The 23,969-nt window shown below is 34.3% G+C and overlaps 2 protein-coding genes across 3 annotated transcripts; both read left to right on the plus strand.

Moving 5' to 3' along the window:
• The first annotated feature begins 2,922 nt into the window (after positions 1–2,922).
• On the plus strand, positions 2,923–19,967 carry LOC117914661 (serine/threonine-protein phosphatase 4 regulatory subunit 3A-like). 2 transcript variants are annotated; one of them, XM_034830087.1, is made up of 25 exons: positions 2,923–3,207; positions 6,586–6,666; positions 6,815–6,914; positions 7,123–7,207; positions 7,343–7,392; positions 7,491–7,580; positions 9,699–9,778; positions 11,018–11,077; positions 11,243–11,342; positions 11,448–11,525; positions 12,670–12,737; positions 12,918–12,986; positions 13,071–13,148; positions 13,222–13,317; positions 15,144–15,214; positions 15,360–15,437; positions 15,551–15,644; positions 16,120–16,218; positions 17,111–17,328; positions 17,412–17,526; positions 17,969–18,100; positions 18,194–18,301; positions 18,395–18,507; positions 18,600–18,701; positions 18,789–19,967. In XM_034830087.1, exons 1-25 carry the CDS (start codon positions 3,163–3,165, stop codon positions 19,324–19,326), a joined length of 2,748 nt encoding a protein of 915 aa, XP_034685978.1. In that variant the 5' UTR covers positions 2,923–3,162; the 3' UTR covers positions 19,327–19,967. The 2 variants fall into 2 exon arrangements, with proteins under 2 accessions (XP_034685978.1, XP_034685979.1); XM_034830088.1 differs by lacking the exon at positions 7,491–7,580 and having other exon boundaries at positions 2,924–3,207.
• Positions 19,968–20,354: 387 nt separating this feature from the next.
• On the plus strand, positions 20,355–23,182 carry LOC117914663 (outer envelope pore protein 16-2, chloroplastic). Its single transcript, XM_034830090.1, has 7 exons — positions 20,355–20,779; positions 20,877–20,928; positions 21,029–21,106; positions 21,394–21,425; positions 21,729–21,762; positions 22,130–22,197; positions 22,815–23,182. The coding sequence occupies exons 1-7, from the start codon at positions 20,654–20,656 to the stop codon at positions 22,956–22,958; spliced, it is 534 nt and encodes a 177-aa protein (XP_034685981.1). The 5' UTR covers positions 20,355–20,653; the 3' UTR covers positions 22,959–23,182.
• The last annotated feature ends 787 nt before the right edge of the window (positions 23,183–23,969 follow it).

The following is a 23,969-nucleotide window of genomic DNA, read 5'->3' on the forward strand; positions in this document are numbered from 1 at the left end:
AGGCAGATGATAAAAGTACATCACAGGATTTATTCTACGAAGGCGTTGACGGCTAAGAAATACATTTGGTCCGTGACATATTCTTGTTTTTTTATTTATTTTTTATTTTTATTCTTTCCTACCGATTTCTACGAACAACAAAATTCGGGTCAATCTTTCTAGTTGATCCATAGTATGGAACCCAAATTTTACAAATTAAAATGAAAATTAACCATTTATTTGGCTGTAATTATCGTAAAGATACTTTTTAAGTAAAAAATAATTATGTGTTGACTAAGAAATCAATTTAAGTAATTCTTTAAATTTTTAATAAGGAATTTTCTTTTTTGATAAAATATTATTAAATATTAAAATAAAATTAATTCGTACAAATAATTAGATTTAAAGTACATTTGGTAATAATTTTAAGAAATACTTATAGTTTTTTAATATTTGAAAAATTTTAACTTTCAAATATTATAAATGTTAAAAACACTTTATAAAATTACTGTTAAATGCACTTTTAAAATATGTTTGATAATAATTCAATAAAGTGTTTATAATATTTAAAAAATTTTATTTTTAAAATATTAAAAAATTATAAATATTTTATAAAATCACTCTCAACACACTCTTATAATGAATAAAAAATTATTTTAAAATGATTAGAAGTTTGAAGTCTTGCTTTGAATAAATTATATATTTGAGAAACATCTAAATTTTGTTTTTAAAATCTAAAAATTCCTGATTTATGAATATTCATTTAGTGAGTTTTATTTTTTAATACACATTTTCATATATAACACATCACTGAGAGCCCAGTTCATATTGGTTTTTAATTAACACCATGTTTAGTCTATTGAGAATACCAATGAAATAAAAAAATGTTCAATATACAAAAATTAAATATAATTAAAATTAATTAAAAAATTATTTATTTTAAAATTATTTAATTAAAATCGATTTTAATTAGCATATAAAAATATATTTTTTTATTTTTTATTTTTTATCTTTCCATTTTTTCTCTTTATTTTTTTCCCTACCATTTTCTCTTAAAGTTATGGGACCAAACATATCCTAAAACTTTTCTTAAAAATTATTTTTTGAATAATTACCTATAAATGATCAATCGGTGGTCACTTCATGTGATTCTTTAAAGTTTTAAAAAATATTTTTAAAAGTTTTTTAAACGTGTCATTTTAGTAAGAAAGTGTTTATAATTACCTCAAATTCACTTCTAGACTGATTCTAAAAATGATATTCAAATCTTTTATTTTATTTTTATTTTTTTAATGTTCAAATACCAACCAATTATGCTTAAAAATGTTTTTGATCAAAGCAATAGAGACAAAATGTGATTAAATAAAGATAAATAAGGAAAATACAATATCAACCCAAACATAGGAGAAACATTCGGAGTTTAATACTTATATTATTTGAACAAAACTATTATTAATACGTTGGAAGATAAAATAATTCAAATAAAAAAACTTATTTTATCAAAGAAAAAATTTAGTACGGTATATCACAAGTGTTAAATTGGTGGAAATGAGAATAAATGTCTAGTATTATCTTACAATTTGAAAAACAATAAATGACAAGGCTTTTATATCATAGCTTGTAACTTTCTTTTTAAAATAAGAAGTGTTTATAAATCCTTTAATGTGAAATTGTTTTCTAATTAATTAAATAGAGTCTATTTATAATTTTAATTTTATTATATTAAAAAAATAACAATAAAATAATTTTTTAATATCAATTTCATTTACGAGAATTAGATGATGTTTTTTTTATTAAGTAAAAAACAAAATATTTGAGTTTTTATATTCAACTAAAATTAACCCATTAATATCAATCAATATAATTAAATTGAATTTATTGATAACAATTTTTTTTTAGATATAATAAGTTCACTTTAATTATGTTAGTTCATATTAACACATTATTTTTAATTAAATAAAAAAGTAAAATATTTTGTTTTTTTTTATTCAGCTCATAAACAATCGCTAATAAAAATTTTATATTTAAAAATAAATAAATTTTAGTATAAAATGATTTAATAATAAAAATATTTATTTTACACCGACGGTAAAAATAGAATAAAATTTATTAAAAATATTTTTATTAAATAAATTAGTTGATGTTTAGGTATTTTTAAGTTTTAGTAGTTTGCAATTTGTATTGAACATTAATAAAAAAATAAAGTTATTAAATTTTTTATATTTTTCAGTAACCATATATTTCATAAAACACCCTTTAAAATTTTCATAATCTATAATTAAAGAGTTTTATTTATTTATTTATTTTTAAAATAATAAAAGAAGACAATTTGTTAGAGGCTAATGAAAATTTTTAAGAAGTCTTTAGTTCATTAAAGTTGGTTGCGAACTAAGGTTATAAAAATAAACTAAAACTTTTAATACTTGGTAATTAATAATTATTTTCTCAAATAAAAATCCAAATGGTCAGAGCCTTGGTAATTGTCTCCATAACCAGCGATCCGTTGATGCAACGTGTGGTCTCTGTCCAATATTTGGACCCAAAAGGCGCAACCGTGGCTCGTATTATAAACCTATAACAAAGGTTGGACATATAGGGTGGCTTAGTTCACGAGCCCGCATGTTTTTCTACGTTAACCATCATTGTCCGCTCACCCACTGTGGCACGGTCACGTGCTTCCAAGAGTAGTCCGCGACGCACACGTGTTTATTCTCCAGGCATCAATCAAAGGAATCTGTGTGCGTCTCTCAGTAACAGCCCCGTATGGGTCCCTCTCATAGACAGGCTCCGGACGAATAGAGATGGGGAAAAAATAGGAAGCGCGTGGACTTGCGTTCTCACGGTGGCTGCTGCGTATTTATTGGGAAAAAGAAGGGGTAGAATGGGGATTTCGGGGTCTCATAGACATGGGTATTAGTTTTTCTACTTCTCTTATCGAAGGTTTTGGGGACAGACACTTCACAGAAAAGAATAAAAAGGAAAAGAGCGAGGAAGAGAGAGAAAGCGGGAGGAAAATCGAAGTTTCGCTGCTACGTCAATGGCGGTTAGGGTTTTCAATTGATCGCCCGTATCGGAATCTCCCTCCTGTTCCATCTCTCCATCTCTCTCCCCGTCCTCAAAACCCTAATTCTAAACACTTCAATTCAATCTCTGCAATCTTCAATTCGGGAAGCGAGAGCTGTGATGGGCGCGCAGGAAAAATCCTCCGCCAGTTCCAATTCGATGCAGGTGAGTTCTTCTACAGTTGCTGGCCGTTTGGCTGCCAGGAAATTGTAGGAAAGGAAGTGAAAACTTGGAATCTTGTGACTTATTGGGGTTGAAGTTGTTGTTGTGAGATTTGAAGTTTTGGTTACCTTTCCCTAAAATTTATTGGCAACCAAAGAGTGTGGAATATACAGCTTGGTGATATTTTCCTAAAACGAAGTCAAGACCTACTACTTAGGTCTTGTTTGCAGTTTGGAAGGACTCGCTTGGTGTTTCCATGATAATCAATTTTTATTACAGGCGTTAATTCTGTGGTTTGGTTGTGCTAACTGTTTGTTTCAATTTTTTTTTGGAGTTTTATGTGACTTTAAGACAAGGGCTGATTATGTATGGGAAGAATTATTTGTTCTTATTTTATGAGATTTCTGTCTTGTTTCATTAATTTGAGTAAATCATACATACTTCTTTATGCCTACGAAACATATATACCACAGTTGATCTGTTTTGCTTATATACTAGTTGATCTAATAGTTTCAAAAAGTTTTTTCTATATTAGGGCAGTTTACACTTGCAGTTGAACTGTTTGATTAGATGTACTATCCTCATGCATATGGTATCCGCAAAAGGTTGAAGTCAGGTCTGTTCTTACAATTTCCTACATGTTAATTGTTGGATAAGGGAGTACAATGGAAATCATCTGAGGGATTGTTTAAGCTCAACCTAGAAAATTTTTGGTCAAGAACAAATGTGAAACCATGCATGACATTGTTTGAACTCAACCTAGAAAAACTGGGTTAAACACCAGTGTTTTTGAGCTTGAGGCAAGTTTTTTCACACATTAATGAGCTTTAGCTTAGTCAGAGCTGCAGTAGTAGTTCAAAAATCAGTTTGCCTTGGCTTGTTAGTAGAACAGAAGTAGTAGTCTTTGTCTCTGTCATGCTGAGCATGAGATTTGGAATAAATTCATCAAGATTTTGTTGATGCATATAACCTGATGCATAGCCTTTTTAGCAAGTCTTCCTGTAACCTAACTACGTGCTGACAAGAGTCACATGACTGATGATTTTATCCATTATTGTTGGCTTGGGTTTAAATTCTATGTGATTTACTTTATTTTCTCCCTTGTTGGGAAGTTTCTGCAACTCGCAGCACTATGTTTCTATCTTTCAGATTAAACCACTCCTATGCTTTTTCTGAATAACTAATCTCTTTTACCGCATTATATTGCAAATCTATGCCATTAGAATTTTAAAATGTTGCACTGAGCCACTGTTGCATGGCACTGATGTGATCAATCTTATATTCAGTTTTGTCCTACTTGTAAGGGAAAACACTCACATTACTCTAGAGTGCATCATATACTCTACGAAATGTATCACCTGGTGGTAACAGCCTCACATTCTATCATTAAATCTCTCTCTTTATACCATATTATTAAGCGAAGTTGGAGGTTTTCATTAGGAGTCTCCATGGAAGTGGGTTATCTTTAAATTAGAATGTGTATTTTTTTTTAAAAAGATGGAAGGAGAGTGAAATACTGAAAGGATTTAGTGTGTGGGGACTCATCTTTACTTGCTTCTTTTCCCTTGTTGTATGCCATAGCTACCTCTAAAGATGCTTGGATTGAGGATTTGTAGGTGCAGTCAATTTGAGTGAGGTCATTGGAGTCATTTTTTTGAGACAGTTTCATGATTTAGAGTTGGAAACCTTTGAGGCATTTCTTTCTAGATTTGAAGTGAAATCAGTGAACAAGGATGGGGGAGGATAGGGTGGTTTGGATGGATTTGAAGAGCAGAAAGTTTTCAGTCAAAGCTTTCTACTTCTTTTTGCCGTTGGGTAGAACAGAGCCTTTTCCAGGGGGAGTAGTTTGGAATTCTTGGGTTCCACTGAAAGTGGGTTCTTCGCTTGGGGAAGGTTTTTTAACCTTGGAGAAAGATGGATCTTGGTGAATAGATTTTTTCTTCAAAGAAGAATGAGTCGACTATATCCTTCTTCATTGTGCTAAAGTAAGAATCTTATGGCAGTTGGTGTTCTTTGTTTGGTATAATGTGGGTATTGCCTTCTTCAGTTAGAGAGACTCCTTTGAGTTGGTTTGGATCCTTTATAGGAAAGAAGCCAAAGAAGGAATAGAGGGTCGCTTCTTTGTGCTTATTTTGAACCATTTGAAAGGAAAGAAACCAGGGGTCATCTGCATGTCTAGAACAACCAGATCATGTGCTTAACACTGTTTTTTTGTGTACCCTTTTGCTTTGGACTAGAGAGTTCATAGATGAGGTGTCAAATGTCTTTGATGACTTTTGTAGATTTTTTTTTTTTGATCAGTAAATGAAAATAATATTGAAAAGAGCTAAAAAGGGCGCACCAGAGTACACACGATATATACAACAGCAGCCAAAAAGCACCAAAAAAGGGGGAGAATTTGTTGGGTACTTATGAGGGGAAGGGAGTTTTTTTTGTTTCTCTCTTCATGCTTATTGCCACTTGACACCCTCTGTATACATCATGTGTACTTTAGGATGCCTTTTTGCTTGGCATAGTTAATAATATCTTTTGCTTGCCTCTTAAAAATCAATATGTTTGAGTCTACATACAAGGAGGCTATATGCTTAGGCACCATACACTAGGAAGAATATTTCCCAAGGCAATCCCTCCCTTATTATCTATATAAATCTTTGTATTTTCTGTACCATAAGCATTTTCTTGTATACATGCTTATAGATGCAGACACTATACTACAAATAAACTCTAAATGGCCTTTAAATGTGTACTACAAAGAGATATCTCATATTTATCAAGCTAATAAAAAAAAAAAAATCTCATATTTATCAAACACGGATAGCTGCTTTATATTTTGTAGCATAGGAGCTCGGCATAGTTTTAAATTTGAATTTCAGTACTAAAGTGGTGATTGCCTTTTGAGAATCAATTTTGTTGATGGGTGATAAACTTGTTGGTTGAATTGCTATGAAGTTGGCAGATTGCTGATGCATCTCAGGATCCTTATGAGGCTTTGGAAATTAGATCATGTCTTTTGTGTTGCTTGTGTCATTCACTTTCATGGCATTGCTGTTCAATTTTTATCTATTCTATTGCATACTTACAGCTATGAAAACATGTTATTTGCTTTTGAATGATCATAGTAATTACCTATTGTTCATATTGGCAATCTGTTGGCTTGGTTAAAATGCTGTCATTGTGATTACCTTGTAGCTAGTTTAAAACTTGGTTTTTTGTGCATCCTACTTTAGAACATTATGACCATTCTGTTTTGGTTGTCTTTTTGTGGGTTTCTTCATACTCAACCTTAAATTTCTGGAATATTCTTTCACTCTCTCTTTTTTCATATTCAGAATTATAGCACAAATGGTCAGCATGTCCCCATTAACTGCTTTTGTGTTTCAGCGTGTTAAGGTCTACCGTCTGAATGACGATGGGAAATGGGATGACCAGGGAACTGGACACGTCAGTGTTGATTACATGGAGGTTTGTCTGTAACTTTGATCTTGATCCGGCTTAATGTTTATTTTGCTGACATAAATTTTCAAGTTACTCTGTAACATGTGGTGAACTATCAATAGTGCTTGGTTAAAAGTTGACTTGCATAGTGATTGTTGCAAATGTTGTAACACAGAGAACAGAAGAGTTGGGTTTGTTTGTAATTGATGAAGAAGACCACGAAACACTACTTTTGCATCGTATCAGCTCAGAGGAGATATATCGAAAACAAGAAGGTATTCTTATGCTTTGACAATGGATTGTTTAATTATTTCTTTTCGAAATCATTAGCTGATGCAAATTTTCCAAGTTATTGGAATACACGGTTTTTCTCTTTTCATTTTTTGTCTCAGTCCATTTCCAAGTAATTGGGTAGTAGTTATTTATTTACTTATTTTTTAAATCATCGAGTTCAGCTTATAGAATATATATTTTAATCTTCAGAAACAATTATTTCATGGAGAGATCCTGAATATTCTACTGAATTAGCTCTTAGCTTTCAAGAGACCACCGGATGCTCTTTCATATGGTAAGTACAGAGCATGTCTTTCTCATGCTTTCCGCTTATTGATTTTTTTTTTTTACCTTCACAGCTTTTCCCTGTTATGCTATATTGGTTCGTGATGTACTTGTTTTTTTTTTCTGAATTTATATGTATATGCAGGGACCATATCTGCACTGTGCAAAGGAATCTCCAGTTTAATAATCTTAGCAGTAAGTGAATCCAATAATCCTCTTATTCATTTGAAAGTAACTATGATCCTACTTCCATGTGATTTATTCATTTTATCTTGAATACCCAACGTCTGTAGATCTTGGAGCTGGTTCTTTCCTGGTGAATGAGACAATGGATGCATCTGGGGCAACCCAGGTCAATGGCAATTTGACAACTTCTCTAAATGGTCCAGATTCTATCCTATCTCCCTCCCCCTTTTGCCTATGAACCTTCCTTTAATTGTTCTAGTTTGGAAGTATTTCAACCTATTTAGGTCTCCAAGTGTAAATTACAAACAAGTTCTCAGGCTCTGGACCAGATATTCTTTCTTGATTTTCATTTCACAATTGCAACTAGCTTTGTTGTTGCAATTTCTAGAAGAAAATTGGAAGGAAAAATCCCCTTGCTTCCTAACATTGACATTGTTTGTTAAAGCTATATAACAGGAAAGGAAAACTGGCAGTATATGGTGATTCACTAGACTGACTGGCAGCATTTTGCCAAGCCCTGGCCTTGAGATTTGGTCATTCAAGGAAGTGGATATAATGTACAGAACATTGGAAGTTTCAGGAATCTTTCAACTTCTTGTGGAAACTATTTGTCTAAGTCCACTGAATTTTGAGTCCATTCGATAAGTCTTTCAGTTGAATCCATCAGCCTGTGAATGGGATTTTATTTATAAGTAAGGCCTCTGTTGAAGGAATAGTTGAAATGTTGTCATACTCATTTGACTTGTGGAACCAAGTTCATAAAAGAAATGACTTTTGTTGCTGGATTTTTATAGCTCCCAAATAAGATCAACGTAAAGTTATGTACCTGAACTCTCCAACTTCACCTAGTGTATCCATATCGACGCAACATGACATGAGTGTGGTGTGACATCTGTCTCATATACTCTTGCTTTGCTTTTGATATGACCATTTGATTTTGATTGATTTTTTTTTTCTAACTTCCCTAGCAAAATTATATTGGAAAAAGGGAGAGTTTGGTGGAAAATGAACTTTTATGTGAATTTTTTTATGGATCAGAAAGAAAAGCTAGAGATGAAAGAAAAAAATGAGGAGTTTTTAATGATGATATTTTTACTTTTGATTGATTTCTAACTGACTTTTCCCCCCTTTCATCACATTATTGAGTGTTCATACTGTAATTGAGATCCTCCTTAGATGAGTTAACGTCTTAAAAGTTGTAGGTGTGAAGGATTGGACACTAGACATATATCTGCAATTGACATACACAGTCAAACCCATGCAACATAGGAGTAAAGCAAAAGAAAAAAAAGTGCAGGGGAGAGAAGGGTGGGGGTGGTAGTTGTGTTGGGGTTCAGTTTTTTGGTCCAGGTCTCACCATAGGTAAGGTTGTTGTTTTTGGGGGTGGGCGCTATTTATCATGGATCAGGATATGAATGACTTGGTTTGTGGTTGATGCTGCCTATCCATGTTAGTGTGTTCACTGAATGATACTGGGAGGTGGGGTCATGGAAAGCTTTAAGGAAGGCTTGGCAGGTGTTCCATGCTTAGACTTTCCTTGGCAGTGGGAAATGGGAGGAGAGTTAAGTTTTGGCATGATGTCTGGTGCAGGGGATTGCAGCCAAGTGCCCCCTTTTTCAATTATTTAGCATAGCTGTCTCCAAGAAGGGTTCTAGGCACTGGAATTCTTATTTTGTGATACATTTCCAGGATTGGAGATGGAGAAGGTGATCATGTTCCTTAATCAGATTTAGAAGATTGTTGTGAAGAGGAGCAGATATGATAGGATGATTTGGGGTTACTCGAAGGATCTGTTAAATCTTGTTCCTTAAGTTTTGGACTACATGGAGGGATTGGAATTGGATGACATATTAAAGACTTAGAGCAGTCAGTACAAGCTTCCTTTTTTTTTTTTTTTTTTTTTGATTTGGAAAGATCAAATATGTTAATAGCACGTAACCGAAGGACACACAAAATTATTCATGGTATATACAAAAGCACCAAAAGGCCAGGATCATCCAAATTCATCTGTCCATTTTTTTCCATGAGGAAGCATAGAGGCAGTGGATAAACTGATGGATGAAACCTTATTTGTACATAACCATGGTGCAAACAAAGTCTGCGAGAAGTTTTGCCAGAAAGCAAATGATATCCATGCCTGTAATGGAAAGTTTGATCATTTGATGGGAAGGGAATGCCAGCTTTGGTTTTCCCTTGCAAGCAACTTTTGATATCTCACTTTGTGTTTGTTGCAACTCAATGAGGTTTTGTCTGACATCTAGCTTTAAGCTCGGATAACTGATTGAATTATTTTTCTTTTCAATTTATTTCTGCAGGTGACTCATTTCACAGCATCAACAGTGAGTTGAGGGAGTTGCCTGCAGTTGAGCTGTCCACCCTTCCCTTGATACTGAAGGTAACATTGGATGCCATGGATGCCTTAGTTCTCTTCATACTTTGTTTCATCTTTTTATTTGGTATGTTATTGCTTGTTATTTTTTGGCCAAGGAGGAGTATGATGTATGCTGATCAAATCATATCTAAATAAGGCCTATTTTCATTTGTGGCATTGGAACTTTAGCTTGGTTGGAGTTAGCACTTTGTTATTTTTATTTTTATTCCTTTTGTTTTCCTTTAATTTTTTTTTTTTAATTTTTTATGTCACATTTCCCCCCTTCTAGTTTTGATGCATGGTGATCATCAGGGGACTGATACCAGTGGCGTTGCATGTCTTTTCAGATGGTTGAAACTTTTGTATTTCGTATATGTCCATGTTTGAAGACTACAGCATATGGAAAACTATCATGGCATTGTGATCATTGGGGTGAATTTTAACTTATTTGACTGGCTTTTGAGTGGTGATTTTAGATATTGGTATTGAATTGGAAGTTCATTGAAATCATCCTTCACTAATATCCTCTTGGTCTCCAAATTTCTTTGGGTAATGTTTGTACTTATGGATTTGGATGAGTGGTTTGGATTTGAGCCTGCGAATCCTATTCCATTGTTTGAATTGGAGTTCTATTATTGGATCTGGAGGGTCATATTCATAGTTGGATTTCAGATGCCCTAAATCCACTTAATCAAATAACTAGGGGTAGGTATTATTTCTTCAATCCTTGAACTAGGAAGAATATAAAGATTTGAGGAGTTTAAACCTAACTTACGCCTGGAGGCATCTTAGTTTTGCTTTTGTGACATGGATTTGCTCTTCCTCTACCATGATCACTTCCTCCTGTTTCACGTTCTCATTTTCTTCTGATGAGAAGTTGTTGACTTAATTGATTTGGATGTCACTATTGTTTTCTGAACTTATCTGTTTTTTATTTATTGGTACTTGAATATGAAACATTTTTACAAACATCAACTCACCTAAAGGAATGCACGATATATTCACATGCAATTCCGGCATACAATACACGTATGTGATTGGCTTGTTAATGTGTCTTTGCTATGCTCGTATGCATACATGTGTACTTTGATAGGCGAGAAGGTTGGATAGCCAGTTGCAAATTTTGTTTGTTATCTAGGTAAAGTAGGTAGTTCTTCATGTGCTTCTTTCCTACTTTGGTAGTGGCAATTCTCCTTGTCCATTGTAATGTTACATTTACATAGGCATGATCATTTAATTAATTTAATCAATTTTATCTTACAGATAGTGTTGGAGAGTGGCATTGCTGAGCAGATACGCCTGACTGAACTTATTTTAAATGATGTAAGTTTGGATAGATTTCATGCATATGGGCAGATGCAAATATTTGGTCTTGAAAATAACAAAAAAATAATCACATCCAACCTCTTCTGTTCTTGTCATTGTGACGTTTTAGCCCTTTAGTATCATTGTGTCTTTTTAATGATAAAATAATTCATTTTTATGCAGCAAGAATTTTTCCAAAAGCTGATGGACCTATTTAGGATATGCGAAGACTTGGAAAACATGGATGGCCTTCACATGATATACAAGATTGTCAAAGGGATCAGTCAGTGCTCTCTTTTTACTTCTCTCTGCTACTATATCTTCAATTTAGGCTCTTATGATTTATCCGTTTGTTGGCACTAAGAACCTTGCGTGTTATTACTTACAGTTTTACTCAACAGTCCTCAGATATTTGAGAAATTATTTGGGGATGACTTGATCATGGATGTCATTGGGTCACTTGAGTGTAAGTAGTTTAACTGTTGTCTAACGATTTATTAATTTTTTAAATTTTGCTTTGTTTTGGATTGAAAGTTTAATACTTCAATCTCTATATTTGCATGTCTGGTGTTTTGAATGATTATGTCTAATCCTTGCATTTTTTAAATGATACCGCTGTTGTGTATGGCATCTCTGTTAACATGGGTTTTTGTACACTGATGACTTTGTTTCTCCATCTAGTGGTTTGAATGAGAATTTTTAGTCTTAGCATTGTGCATGATGTTGTGATACTTGTGTATTTTGTCTTGATTAATAATATGGTTCCTTTATGTTGGTGTCTTTATTTTCTCAATAGAAATCAGAAAACTTATATTTGGTTTTGATAATGGTTTATGATATCTATGATTGTCTTTTCCTGATAAGTCAGTGGAATTTGATTATATCCATAGTTGTATGCCTTTCCCATTTTGATAAGAAACATAATAAACAGTGTATATAAAGGGACAATTACAAAGAAGGATGAGGGGTTACCTTTCCGTTCCTTCATTAACATAACCACCTTAGTTTTCTTTATCTTATGCAACTGCAAATAAATCTCTTAAGGAGTTTGTATATGCACAATATCCTTTAGCTTGTTGAACTGTTGAACTTTGACATCTCATTTTTGCTATTATTTTACAATTCTGCCTTTTTCTGTTTGCAAAGCATATGTGCAAGACACTTATGTTTTCACTGCTTATTTGATTGGATCTGCAGTTGTGTTTTTGGTTATGCATTCATGCTTTATAAGTATTTATTCATCTTTCTAAAGCCACCTATTGTGTTTGCATTAATAACAAAGCCAGATATGTGGGATGTATTATCATTTAAGGTTTATTTTTTGAACATCCATAGGGGCTTCAATTTCATTCTCCATATCAATCAACATGATAATTGCTAAAATGTTTGTCTCAATTAACCTGGAAAAACAGGGGGGTGTGGGGAATGCTTCGTATTATAGTTTAATTGTATGTTGTATTTGAATGCACATCAATGCTTATCCAGAAAGAAACAAAATAATTAGTGCATATTGATAGTGTCGACCTGGTTGATGGCATGGTCCATAGTTCATCATCACTTTATTCTATTTATATTGACAGTGATTAACTGCTTTAATTTTCTTTTACCAGATGATCCTGACATTCTCCATGCCCAACATCATCGTAATTTCCTAAAAGAGCATGTGGTTTTTAAGGAGGTAATGTATCGTTACTTGGTAGTTGTTTCTTCATTTTTCCTTTAGGTGGGAGTTAGGATTGGAGGGGGGAGGTGGGAGGTAGCGTTTTTTCTTTAGTCAAGAGGTGCATTGTCCCTTTATGTTGCATTTCTGTGGGAATCTTTGTTATTCATGGTTATTATTTATTTTGGGTGTGCATAGGCTATACCAATCAAAGATCCCATGGTCCTGTCAAAGATACACCAGACTTACAGAGTTGGTTATTTGAAGGTTTGGCTCTTTGACGCTGAACTTGTTTGTTACTTGCCTGGTTGTATTTGTAGTGTAATTCTTACCTTATTTCAACTTTTTTAGGATGTCGTTTTGCCTAGAGTGCTGGATGAGGCTACAGTTGCAAATCTTAATTCCATAATTCATTCAAATAATGCCGTTGTAAGATTTTCAAATTCAAATTTGCAGCCATTTTTTAGGTTTCTTTGCTTCTAATCACATTACTTTGTTATAGGTTGTTTCTTTATTAAAGGAAGACAGCACCTTTATTCAAGAACTGTTTGTGAGGTTGAGATCATCAAACACTTCTGCGGAATCTAAGAAAAATTTGGTAATTGCTACATGGGAATACATTTTTTTTTGATGGGTTTGTTACATGGGGATACATTGTTATCATTTTTTTTTATTGTTTTAGCTATCGTGAGCTTACTGGACCCGTTTAATATTATAAAACCTTTTCCGGTCTTTGAATTTGAACGCAAAAACGATTTTTTTGTGCAACCTAGTGTATTCATATCTCAATTAGAAGTTCTTAGATAGAGCTACTTCATGTCTTACATAGAAGGTATTACTATTACTCTCACGTGAGCAATCATTAGTCATTACTAAGAGACATCGAGGTATCTATATTTAGTCATTCGAAATTTAGTCATTCGAAACTCGAAAGATTCTTCATATATAACTAGTCATAATATCACATATACATGTGTTTCTTCCATAACGCAACCCAACTATTCGTATCTTAGATTCAATCGGATACCTTTTTTCGTAGCAGAAGTATTTACCGGTTCTCCAGGGAAATATGTTGGTCTAGCAGAGAAGTCGAAATATGAAGAAATAGATATGCCTAAATACTTTATTCTATGGATAAAGCATCTGGATCTAATTGATAGAGGAAGCACCGTAAAGATCAATTAGCGGGGTTTTGGGCCACTGTGTACGGATTAATTTTTAATTCTTCCTTTTGATGCTGCACTTGCCTCTCTTAGTTTTGTTAGTCTTGATCAAACCCTTTTTCTTCTCATTTTTAAATTTTTTTTAGTTAACTGGTGGTCTATATTGACAAAAAATAGAATGCCTACTATAAGGAATTCTAGCATCATGTTTATTTACTTTTTAAACATCTTCAGTTGTTTATGATTATTGTTTAATGATCTTAGACATCTTAGTTTTTCACATTTCTAGGATATTATGAGGTTTACGATCCATGAGCAGGTCATTCAGTGAGTCCTGTTTCCTTGGTCACTATCCTAATGAAGGAAGATCTAGAGTGAACTAATTATGAGGATGCTGCAACTGAGATCATCCAAGCTTTGTGGATTTCTGATCATTTTTTTAATTCATTTTTTGTTGCTTATTATCGAGGATAATATTATCCTTGTAACTACTATTTCCTTCTTAAATTTCGAGTTTCTTTTGGGCTGAGTTGATGATGCAACAGAATGTCTTAAATTTGATGAACTCTATTAGGATTACTTAATGACTTGGACTTTGACTATAATTGTAGATATGATTAAATTTTCATGTGAAAGAATATAGCTTTTTCCGTTTTATTGAATATGGACATAATGTGGTTGATTAAAGAAGTTGAGATATACTAAATTTTCTTCCATTTATAATATCTTAAAATAAATAGTCATGCTTTTACACAAAAAAAATAAATAAAATGAAACGAGTTTTTTTCCCCTCTTGATATGTACCATTTTTTTTATTTTTATTTTATAGATCTGGATAATTTTGTGTTTGTTTGTATACACATTTTGTATTTTGTATTTAAAAACAAAAAGTAGTGAGGACTTCTATATAAAAAGTAGAAATTCTTATACAAAAAGTTTGGACTTAGCTTGTCTTTAAAAATCACTTTAAAAAATTTTAAAATTTTAGGTAGTAAATTTTTTTTAATATCTTAATTTCTTTAAAGAGTTTTAAAATCATTAGGCTTTCAATATAAGTCTCTAAGAGGTTTTTTTTATTATACATATATATATATGTAGAAGTTACTACTATTTTCTATTTTTAAAAGTAGAAAACATGAAATGTATCCAAATGGACACTTAATGAGTTTATCTTTTCAGTACTTAAGTGATGTGTGGATGTTTTTTCTGGGTTAACTCAGAGTGTGCTATTCTTATTGACCTTTGTTTTAAATAAATGTAGGTATTTTTCTTATATGAGTTTTGTAGTTTAAGCAAGAGCTTGCAGATGGTCCAGCAGCTTCGGCTATTTAGGTATGCAAATACCAAACTTAATCTTTTATGCTGTTGCTGGCTTAAGTGTTCTCTTTGAAAATAAGTTATAATTCTGTGCAGGTTTTATTTCACATTCTGTCATCTTATATATGTTATTAAAAGTTAAAGTTTTCAATGCCTATAGGGATCTTGTGAATGAAGGCATCTTTGACATCGTATCTGATGCTTTGCAGAGTCAAGACAAGAGACTTGTATTGACTGGGTAATGAATGAACCCAGAATATCTGTCTTTAGCATAAAATTCAGCTTTTCTTAATCTGCATTTCCTTACCATTGATTTGGTCCTAACAAGAAGTCAATTGTTTATGGATGCAGGACAGACATCCTCATTCTTTTCCTGAATCAGGATCCAAACCTTCTGCGTTCTTATGTCATTCGGCAGGAAGGAATTCCACTTCTTGGACTTCTGGTATGTGATATAGTTTTTGTGCAATCACACTGCAACCAAATCAACACTTATGTAAATTAGCATCCATATGACCTGGTCAATTTCCCTTAAAATGCATGCAATTAGAACATCCTTCCCTGATCCTCCTGCTCAAAACTAATATTCAGAGGTAAATATAGATAAAAATAAAGAATAATGAAGAGTTGATTAAAGGCCACTAACAAAGCCTTTGGGTTGCATAGTATTGCTTTGAAAATGTTGGAAGCCTTAATATCTGTTCTGGCTGTATTAGCTTCAAAGTTTTCTGATATATGACCCAAGACCATAAATCTAAAGCAACATCACCAATCTCTTTCTAACGATTAGCTTCTAAGTTGTCTTGAGTTTGTAGTTACAATTTAGAGTTACTTTTGACATTATAGTGACTATGTTTATTCTCTCTTTGTATTTTTTTGTCTGGATTTTTTATTTTAACCGTGTAATGGTTGATTTACAGGTTAAAGGTATGATAACAGATTTTGGAGAGGACATGAATTGCCAGTTTCTTGAAATTCTACGCAGTTTACTAGATTCATACACATTGTCAGGATCACAGGTGCCTGCATATCATTCATTTCCTAGTGACAATTGCATGCTTTTTAAAAATTTTTTAAATTGTAATTGAAGTTTCTATTGTAAATTTTGAAATATCTTTGATAGTAGTTCTGCTTGTGATGTAGTAGTTGCATACAGAGATTCTGAGATATCTACCTAAGACTGTAATATGTAATGGAGCTAACTTTTGGATGTTAAACCCAAATATCATATTTAAGTTGTTTTTATTGGAAACATTTACAGAAGGAGTCAGAAAAAATGATGAGAGGCTGTGAGATATTTAATTATTGAACCATCATACAGAAGACATAATTTTGTAGTAAAACTGTTGCAATAGGTTAACCTTCCATCAGATCACTGAAAAACAAGCTTTTATTCATTAATCAATTCATAAATCATAAACTTGATTTTAAAATTTTAATTTCAATAATTCTGTTTTTTGTTATTAGTTTCGTACTCAATGTGTACTAGGTTGCACCATTCTCTGTGCTGTCCGTTATTTTATCCTTATTCTCATATGATAGGACATTGTCCTCAGTGTTGGATGTTATGAACAGATTCATTAGCAGTTTATTTGCAGTACTTTGGTATATTTATTTATGCTTATTTTGGCACAATGATTGCTGATTATCTAAGATCTTCAAACCTTACTTTATTTTTTTTCTCTTAATTTTTGCATTTAGACTTTGAAGTCCATGACATATTTGTATCTGTTCATTCAGACTTTAGATTTTGGATGCTTATTTGTATTAAATTGTATTTCTGCTGTATTGTTGAAAAAATTGTCATTGAAATTTGCTAGTTATGATGAAATTCCTTCCTAATGATTCTGTATAATGCTTTTCTTTGAACTTAATTAGTGTTTGATGATTTTATTTTATTTTTTTGTGCAGAGAGATACTATTATTGAGATATTCTATGAGAAGCATTTGGGTCAATTAATTGATGTTATTACATCATCATGCCCAAAGGAAGGCGGTGCACAATCAATCAGTAAATCTGCTGGCCCTGATGGAAAAGTTGAAAATCAGATCACCACAAAGCCTGAAATACTGTCAAACATTTGTGAACTGCTGTGCTTTTGTGTTTTGCACCATCCATATAGAATAAAGTAATCTTTTGGATGCTTTGCTGTGTGATCATTTAATATTTGATGTCCTGCTGCTAACAGATTATTTCTTTTTCTGTTTGCAGGTGCAACTTTCTCCTCAATAATGTGATAGATAAAGTTCTGTTTCTAACTCGAAGAAGGGAAAAATATCTAGTAGTTGCTGCTGTTCGATTTGTTCGCACTATTCTTTCCCGCCATGTATGTGATTTTATTTTAGTTATGGAGAAGAAATTGATTAGCTGTCATAAATGGAATTCATATGTTCATTTTGGGTATCTATGTTGAATGAAATGGCATCTGTTAGAACAAATAGAGATCTGAATTGCACTCAATTAGCAGGTGTGATCCCTGTTCCCACAAGGGTTTATGGCATTGGTTGTATTGTACCTCCTGAACTTCTTAAATGAACCCCTGACCCAGTTTACTCAATTATCTTTTGACTCTTTGGAGTAGCCATGTTTTTTCCCTTTGGCCCTTCAAGATTATCTGGGTGCTTTCTTGTGAATCCATTTATCATTGTCTTTATGCATTGCTTAACTCATATCAGTTTTCAGCTACCACTTTTTCCCAATTATCTGCTAGATTGGCATTTGTTCTTGGCAGTGTATTTGATATAAGGAGTTGATGTGGGAATTTGCAGGATGAGCATCTGATAAACCATGTTATTAAGAACAACCTGCTTAAACCAGTTGTAGATGTCTTTGTTGCTAATGGCAATCGTTATAATCTGCTGAATTCTGCAGTTCTAGAACTTTTTGAGTATATCCGCAGGGTGCGTTCCCTCTCCCTCCCCCTTCCTCCCCCCATCTCTCTCCCACTTATAGATATTTTGGAAAACTTTTACTGATGCTGTGGCTTCCTGCAGGATAACCTGAAACCATTGCTGAAATATTTATATGATTCCTTCTGGGATCAGTTGGTCAAATTTCAGGATTTGGCTTGCATTAAGACTCTAAAAGTTAAATACGAACAGGTATAGCCCATCCTTCTACGATTTTATTTATTTATTGATTTTTACATTACTTTGCAATTTAGAAACACATGTTTCTGATGAGTGCATTCACAGACACTAGAGGATTGTGTGGCAAAAGGCACTGTTAATGCAGTGGACAGTAGTAGAAAACGAATTGATGAGCGTGCTCTGGAGAAAGAAGAGGAAGACTACTTCAACGAGGACAGGTATGCATCTTGTTTGTTGAACATATAACAATAGAAGCCTTTTTACCAATATTTTCTAACTCATAGCCACCGAATCTGGATGCTTAAATCAGTGATGAAGAAGATACAGCATCTGCATGCGTGTCACATACCAATAAAGTACAAGCTCAACCTGTTTTGTCCAATGGGGTTGCTGCTAACTACCCATCGTTAAGGTATTGTAATTGCCTCTGCCTTGAAAATTATTAAAGATATCTTCAGAATATATTTACTATATAATCACGTGTCCTTTCATCTTGTAGTCCAAGATCTGGTGGACTGGTTGACTATGCAGATGATGAGGATGAGGAAGAGTACAGACCACCACCAAAGAAACAGCCAGAAAACCCGGATGGAGATGAAGGAGCATTGGAGTCCCTCAAGTTGAAACGGAAATTAGCTTCTAAGGAGAAGGAGCCTGAGCTGGCAAAGAAGCCGCGATTGGCCAAAAATCCCAAGTCAAAAGATGGTGTATTTGCTGCTTTGTGTTCGACACTAAGTCAGGCAGTTCTACCCAATAAGAAAATAGCGAGCCCCATTCATATTACTCCTCGCACTGCAGATGGAAACCAGAGCACAGATGAAGAAAAGCATCAAGAGGATGAACCCGCAAGTTTTAGAAGCTGTTCTGATAACAGCAGCAGTTCAGATGAGGAAAACCATAGAGAAAAAGAACCTGCTGCTTCGAGAAACTGTTCTGATTGCTTGCACAGCAGCTCGGACAATCGACAGTTAGGCGGAGAGGACTGTCCATTGATACCACCCAAATCCTCGCCTGAAATGGCTGTAAATGGTGCCTAAGTTATGTCTCAGAACCTTATTCAGCAAGGTGACTTTTTCATTCTGTGTTTTATTCAATTGGTGTATGTGCTTGGGAGAATCAGTCCTGGGCTATCAAATGGGTCAGCTTACTCGAGAAGAAGGAAAGAACAATCACATAAGAAGGGGATAACATTGGACAACGCCTTTCCCTTGCTAGAAGAGGATACTGTACAGTGCCACAAGGGGCGGGAAGTTCATAGTCTCATAACATGGGCCGGCCTTCCCTTCGTCTGGTCTTCCCAATCTCAATGCTTTCAGCTGAGTAATTGTTGCTTTTTGTAAAACATTCATTAGCACTAATTTCCATTTTCCAATTTTCTCCTCTTTTTCTTCTTTGATTCCTGTTTCCTCCTTTTTCAGTTATGTGAACCATATAATAGAAAAGGGGCACAAAAATATTTGCCCCCCATATAGTTCCTCTTATTGTTCAATTTTGTGGTGGGTGTGAGTGTTAGAGAAGGTGGTTTAGTGAGTTGGTTTGAGGCTGATTTTTCTCACGTGGCAGTGGTAAACAATCAGCTTCTATAAACCATTGTAAATTAGGCTTTTTTTTTTTTTTGGTTTTTTATAACCTTGTGCCATGCAACTTAATGACATCTAAAGGATTCTTCCATTCTTGAGCTTGGTTTCGTGTTTTTGTATGTTCGATACAAACAGAATATAATCTTCAATTACTTGTGGGGGCTAAAATGATTTCTCTGTACTCAAACGCCAGACCCCAAATTTGGGACCATCAGGCTGATGGTGTATTTGTGTTCCAATTAAAGCATTCAACATTTCAAGAATCAATGCGTGTTCCAGTTTGATATGATAAGTACTGCTTTGTTTACACCAACTTTAATCCCATTTGTTGCTCTCGTTGGATTACAAGGATGACAATATTGAATCTATTTTACATCCTTACTTTGGCAGCATTTTTCTTTTTTGGTATTTCTAGTTTTAGTTGGAGATAAAAATAAAAGGTAAAATTAAATGTGTTTTTGATAGGGTAATCTTAATGTTATTTTAAGGGAGTATCCTGTATTGCTGGATTAAAACTTTTGTCATCACTCCTTCAACGACGCGTGGTGAATTCGAAGCATCGCCACGAAGTCCGGACAACGGTTGAGGGTAAGTTGACACGTAAGGTCTTGGAAACACGTGTCGTCACTCCTTCCTGAGACCCCTTCTCATTCACCGTTCACCCGCTCTCTTTTCGCTCTCTCTTCAACTCTTAACTGCCATCCGCATTCTTCTTTCATCTCAAACATCTCCCACTTCCAGTGAGTTTGTGAAGGATTGAAGTGAAAAGGAAAAGGGAAGGAAGATGAGCAGTAATCTAGAAACTCGATCTCTTCTGGACGAGCTTCGTGATTTCGACAAAGGCGGCTTCTTCGACCTCGGCCATCCTCTCCTCAACCGCTTCGCTGAGAGCTTCGTCAAAGCCGCAGGGGTACTCTTTCAATTCTCTTTCTCCATCTCTCTTTACTACCATAAATGGAAACATGTTCTGTGTCTCTGAATGATGAGTGAGTGACTTTGTTTCACAGATTGGAGCCATTCAGGCTGTGTCCCGCGAGGCTTATTTCACCGCCATTGAAGGTACGTCTGATTGTTGTGTACGATTACAGTTTGTCCACCCCTCCCTCCTTCCCCCTTGTTCATATAAAGGATATTGAGAATGCATGCCGATGTGCATCAGGCTCTGGGCTCGAATCCCCTGGTGGTGTGACAGAGGTCACAGTTGGTGGCAAAAAACAACGTTTTCCGGATCTCAAAGGTATGTCGATGGTACGCTTCCCGTAGCTTTAGCGATCCATGACACATTTTCTATATTTATGCATATAAGTATACATATGTTCAGAGCCCTTACCCTAAATCCAATCCCACCATTCCCACCCTGAATCCTAAACAACATGCAATCAAATATGTAGTTGTGTTGATTGGATTTAAGATAGTAAGTTATTGGTCAACTCCATGAACAAACCTGATTGTTCAAATATTGTTGAATTAATCTACTTAGATATTGTATTAGCTCTGTCTTATTACTGCTTCTTATCTTTGCAGGAGAAAGCAGCAGAAAATCTCTTGAAGCCCTGGTAAGCTTCAGATTCTTCCATATATGCTTAGCAACGAGATCTGGGCAAATCTTTTTTAGTTTGTGGGGTTTCTCTGGTGTGATCGAAGGACTGCTGTGTTATTTCTCTAAAAGATAAAAATGGATGCCTTGTTTCACTAGTAGAGGCAGCAGGATCTAGTGCCAATTGGTCATTGGCTTACTTGTTGGGGGAGGGATATAAACTTAAAGGAGATAAATACTAGTTAGTTCTTCAATTTTGATGTTCAGTGTAATGCTTTCTCATTAGTGGACTATGTAAATGGTTGCTTGCAATCTTTTTCAGGTGAAGAGCACAGGAAAAGAATCTCTTCAATGGGGTAATTAAGTTTATCTACCTGAATTTGAATCCTTTTTTTTCTCTTTATTGTTGGAAATTAATTTTCTAGGGGTTGTCAACTTCAATGATGGAACATTCCCTGTTCTTGGACCTGTCTCAAGACTTGATTGTGAGAGCATGGGTCATTTCAATCTTGATACTGGAGGCCTTTCCTACTCTCTTAGTATGAATATCAAGATTTGAGACATTATTGCCATGGTATTCAAACTGCGGCTCATATTTTGGGATTGCCAAGTAGAGAAACCCCTGCTCTATATATTGAGTGATCAAATTGTTCTGATGCTTGCACATAGGTCCTAGTACATATGTGGAGGGGAAAGGATATAACATTTGCTTTTGTGTCGCAGGACTAGCAGCAGGAATGTATTCAGGTCTCACCTATGGTCTAAAGGAGGCTCGTGGTGCTCATGATTGGGTAAGGTTCCTATTTACAGTATCCTGGCGAATTCCCATGATAAATCCTAGTGAATTGGTATATATACAATCCTATTTCCTAGCAATCTCCACAGGAGATTGAAAAGGATTTTGATTGGCTGTTATATTCCCTTATTTGTTCACTTTTGGCCTAAGCGGCATCAATTTGCCTCTATTTTTAAGCCGACAGCAACAGTAGATCCTTTGCATTTGGGTTCCATATGGTGACTCACTTCCTAAAACATTTTCCCTTTTCATATCTCTCCTAACTTTCTACTCTTTGCATTCAAATAAGCTGTAATATCTAGCCTACTGTGTAAGGAGATCTCATTAGCTCTGTTAAGCTTCTTAATCCCCAGTTTTTATGACCGAAGATTCATTGGGTAAATTAAATCGAAACATACTCAGATCAGCACCACTTCTTCCATTGCTTTTCCATGTTTTAAGAACAATATAGCTAAAGCTTCATTCTATGCATGTTATGAAGAGCAATTGATACTCCCAGGTTTCAAGATCCAGCCCTGTTGTGAACTTTCTTCCCATCACCAATACAATCTTCTTTCAGGAAATATGCTCAGTTTTCAATGCCTTGGTGTCAAACTTTGTGTTTGGTTGCAGAAAAACAGTGCAGTAGCAGGAGCAGTTACAGGTGTGGCGCTGGCTCTTACATCCAACGACACTTCCCATGAACAGATTGTTCAATGTGCCATCACTGGAGCCGCCATCTCCACTGCTGCTAATCTCCTTACAGGGATATTCTAAGTCGGTAATGCAGTGAGAGAAACTTTTGTCTTCTGTCCATCTAGATGTATGAACTACCTAGTACTCGCCTAAGTAAATGTTGATTATTAGGTTCGTCTTCTGCACTGGATTCTGAAGAAACATGTAGTTTCCACTTTTCTTGGGATCATATTTGGTTTAACCTAAAAAGTAATTTGTGAATGATGTCCGATGGCAATATGAGAGCGGAACTAGTTTTATACTTCTATGTTAGAAACTTGGGACTAGTTAAAGCAACATGGCAGGCTTGCAGCCAACGGATATATTATCAACAAAGTTAAATTCATTTTTATCATTTTGATTTATTAAGTTCAAAATTTTGAACCTTTATATATAACTTATGATTTTCTTAATTGGTTAAGGTATCCAAGAACTTAAATAAATTCAATTGCATCATAAGGTGAATGATATTTATACAAACCCGATATGTATAAAAGTTATGAATCTAATCGTACAATAAATTGAAGAAAAATTGCACTTTTATGTGCTAGAGTGTTCCTTATGAGTGTTGGAATGATTTTTAAAAGAGCAATTGATTCATACCCTTGGACCCTTTGAATTATCATTAGGCTGGCTAATATAATTTTGTATTTACTTACCTGTCAACCGTCCTCACTAATAGTCAATGGCTTGGTCTCAATGACCAAATGAGTCCAAAGAGAAGTACATAGGTTGGTCCAATAATATTTGAAACAAAATTATCCATTTAAGTTTAACTATTCCAACTCACTAAAAGCCAAATGGAGAAGAATTCAAAGTCATATGCAATACATCGACAATTAGGATGAAGATTAGGACTTCATATAATTAGATTATATCATACATAATATAAAAAATGTTTCAATGTTTTTGTATTAAAAATGTCAAAATGGCCACCTTTTTCAAAATATTTTCATATTTGACAGCCTTATTCCACTTTTTTCCCAAATAAAAATCCATCCAAACAGGGCCTAAGGGGTATTAAGGTAATTCCTAATTTAGCCCAATCACAAT

This window comes from Vitis riparia, chromosome 5 (genome assembly GCF_004353265.1).
Source record: "Vitis riparia cultivar Riparia Gloire de Montpellier isolate 1030 chromosome 5, EGFV_Vit.rip_1.0, whole genome shotgun sequence".
Taxonomy (NCBI): domain Eukaryota; kingdom Viridiplantae; phylum Streptophyta; class Magnoliopsida; order Vitales; family Vitaceae; genus Vitis; species Vitis riparia.

Bases quoted from the DNA above. Each gene is read 5' to 3' on its own strand.
- LOC117914661 (XM_034830087.1), top strand. From the start codon at position 3,163: ATGGGCGCGCAGGAAAAATCCTCCGCCAGTTCCAATTCGATGCAG. The intron at 9,779-11,017 runs GTAACATTGGAT...TTTATCTTACAG, and splicing joins CCCTTCCCTTGATACTGAAG to ATAGTGTTGGAGAGTGGCAT. The intron at 12,738-12,917 runs GTAATGTATCGT...GGGTGTGCATAG, and splicing joins AGCATGTGGTTTTTAAGGAG to GCTATACCAATCAAAGATCC.
- LOC117914663 (XM_034830090.1), top strand. From the start codon at position 20,654: ATGAGCAGTAATCTAGAAACTCGATCTCTTCTGGACGAGCTTCGTGAT. The intron at 20,780-20,876 runs GTACTCTTTCAA...TTTGTTTCACAG, and splicing joins GCTTCGTCAAAGCCGCAGGG to ATTGGAGCCATTCAGGCTGT. The intron at 21,426-21,728 runs GTAAGCTTCAGA...AATCTTTTTCAG, and splicing joins GAAAATCTCTTGAAGCCCTG to GTGAAGAGCACAGGAAAAGA.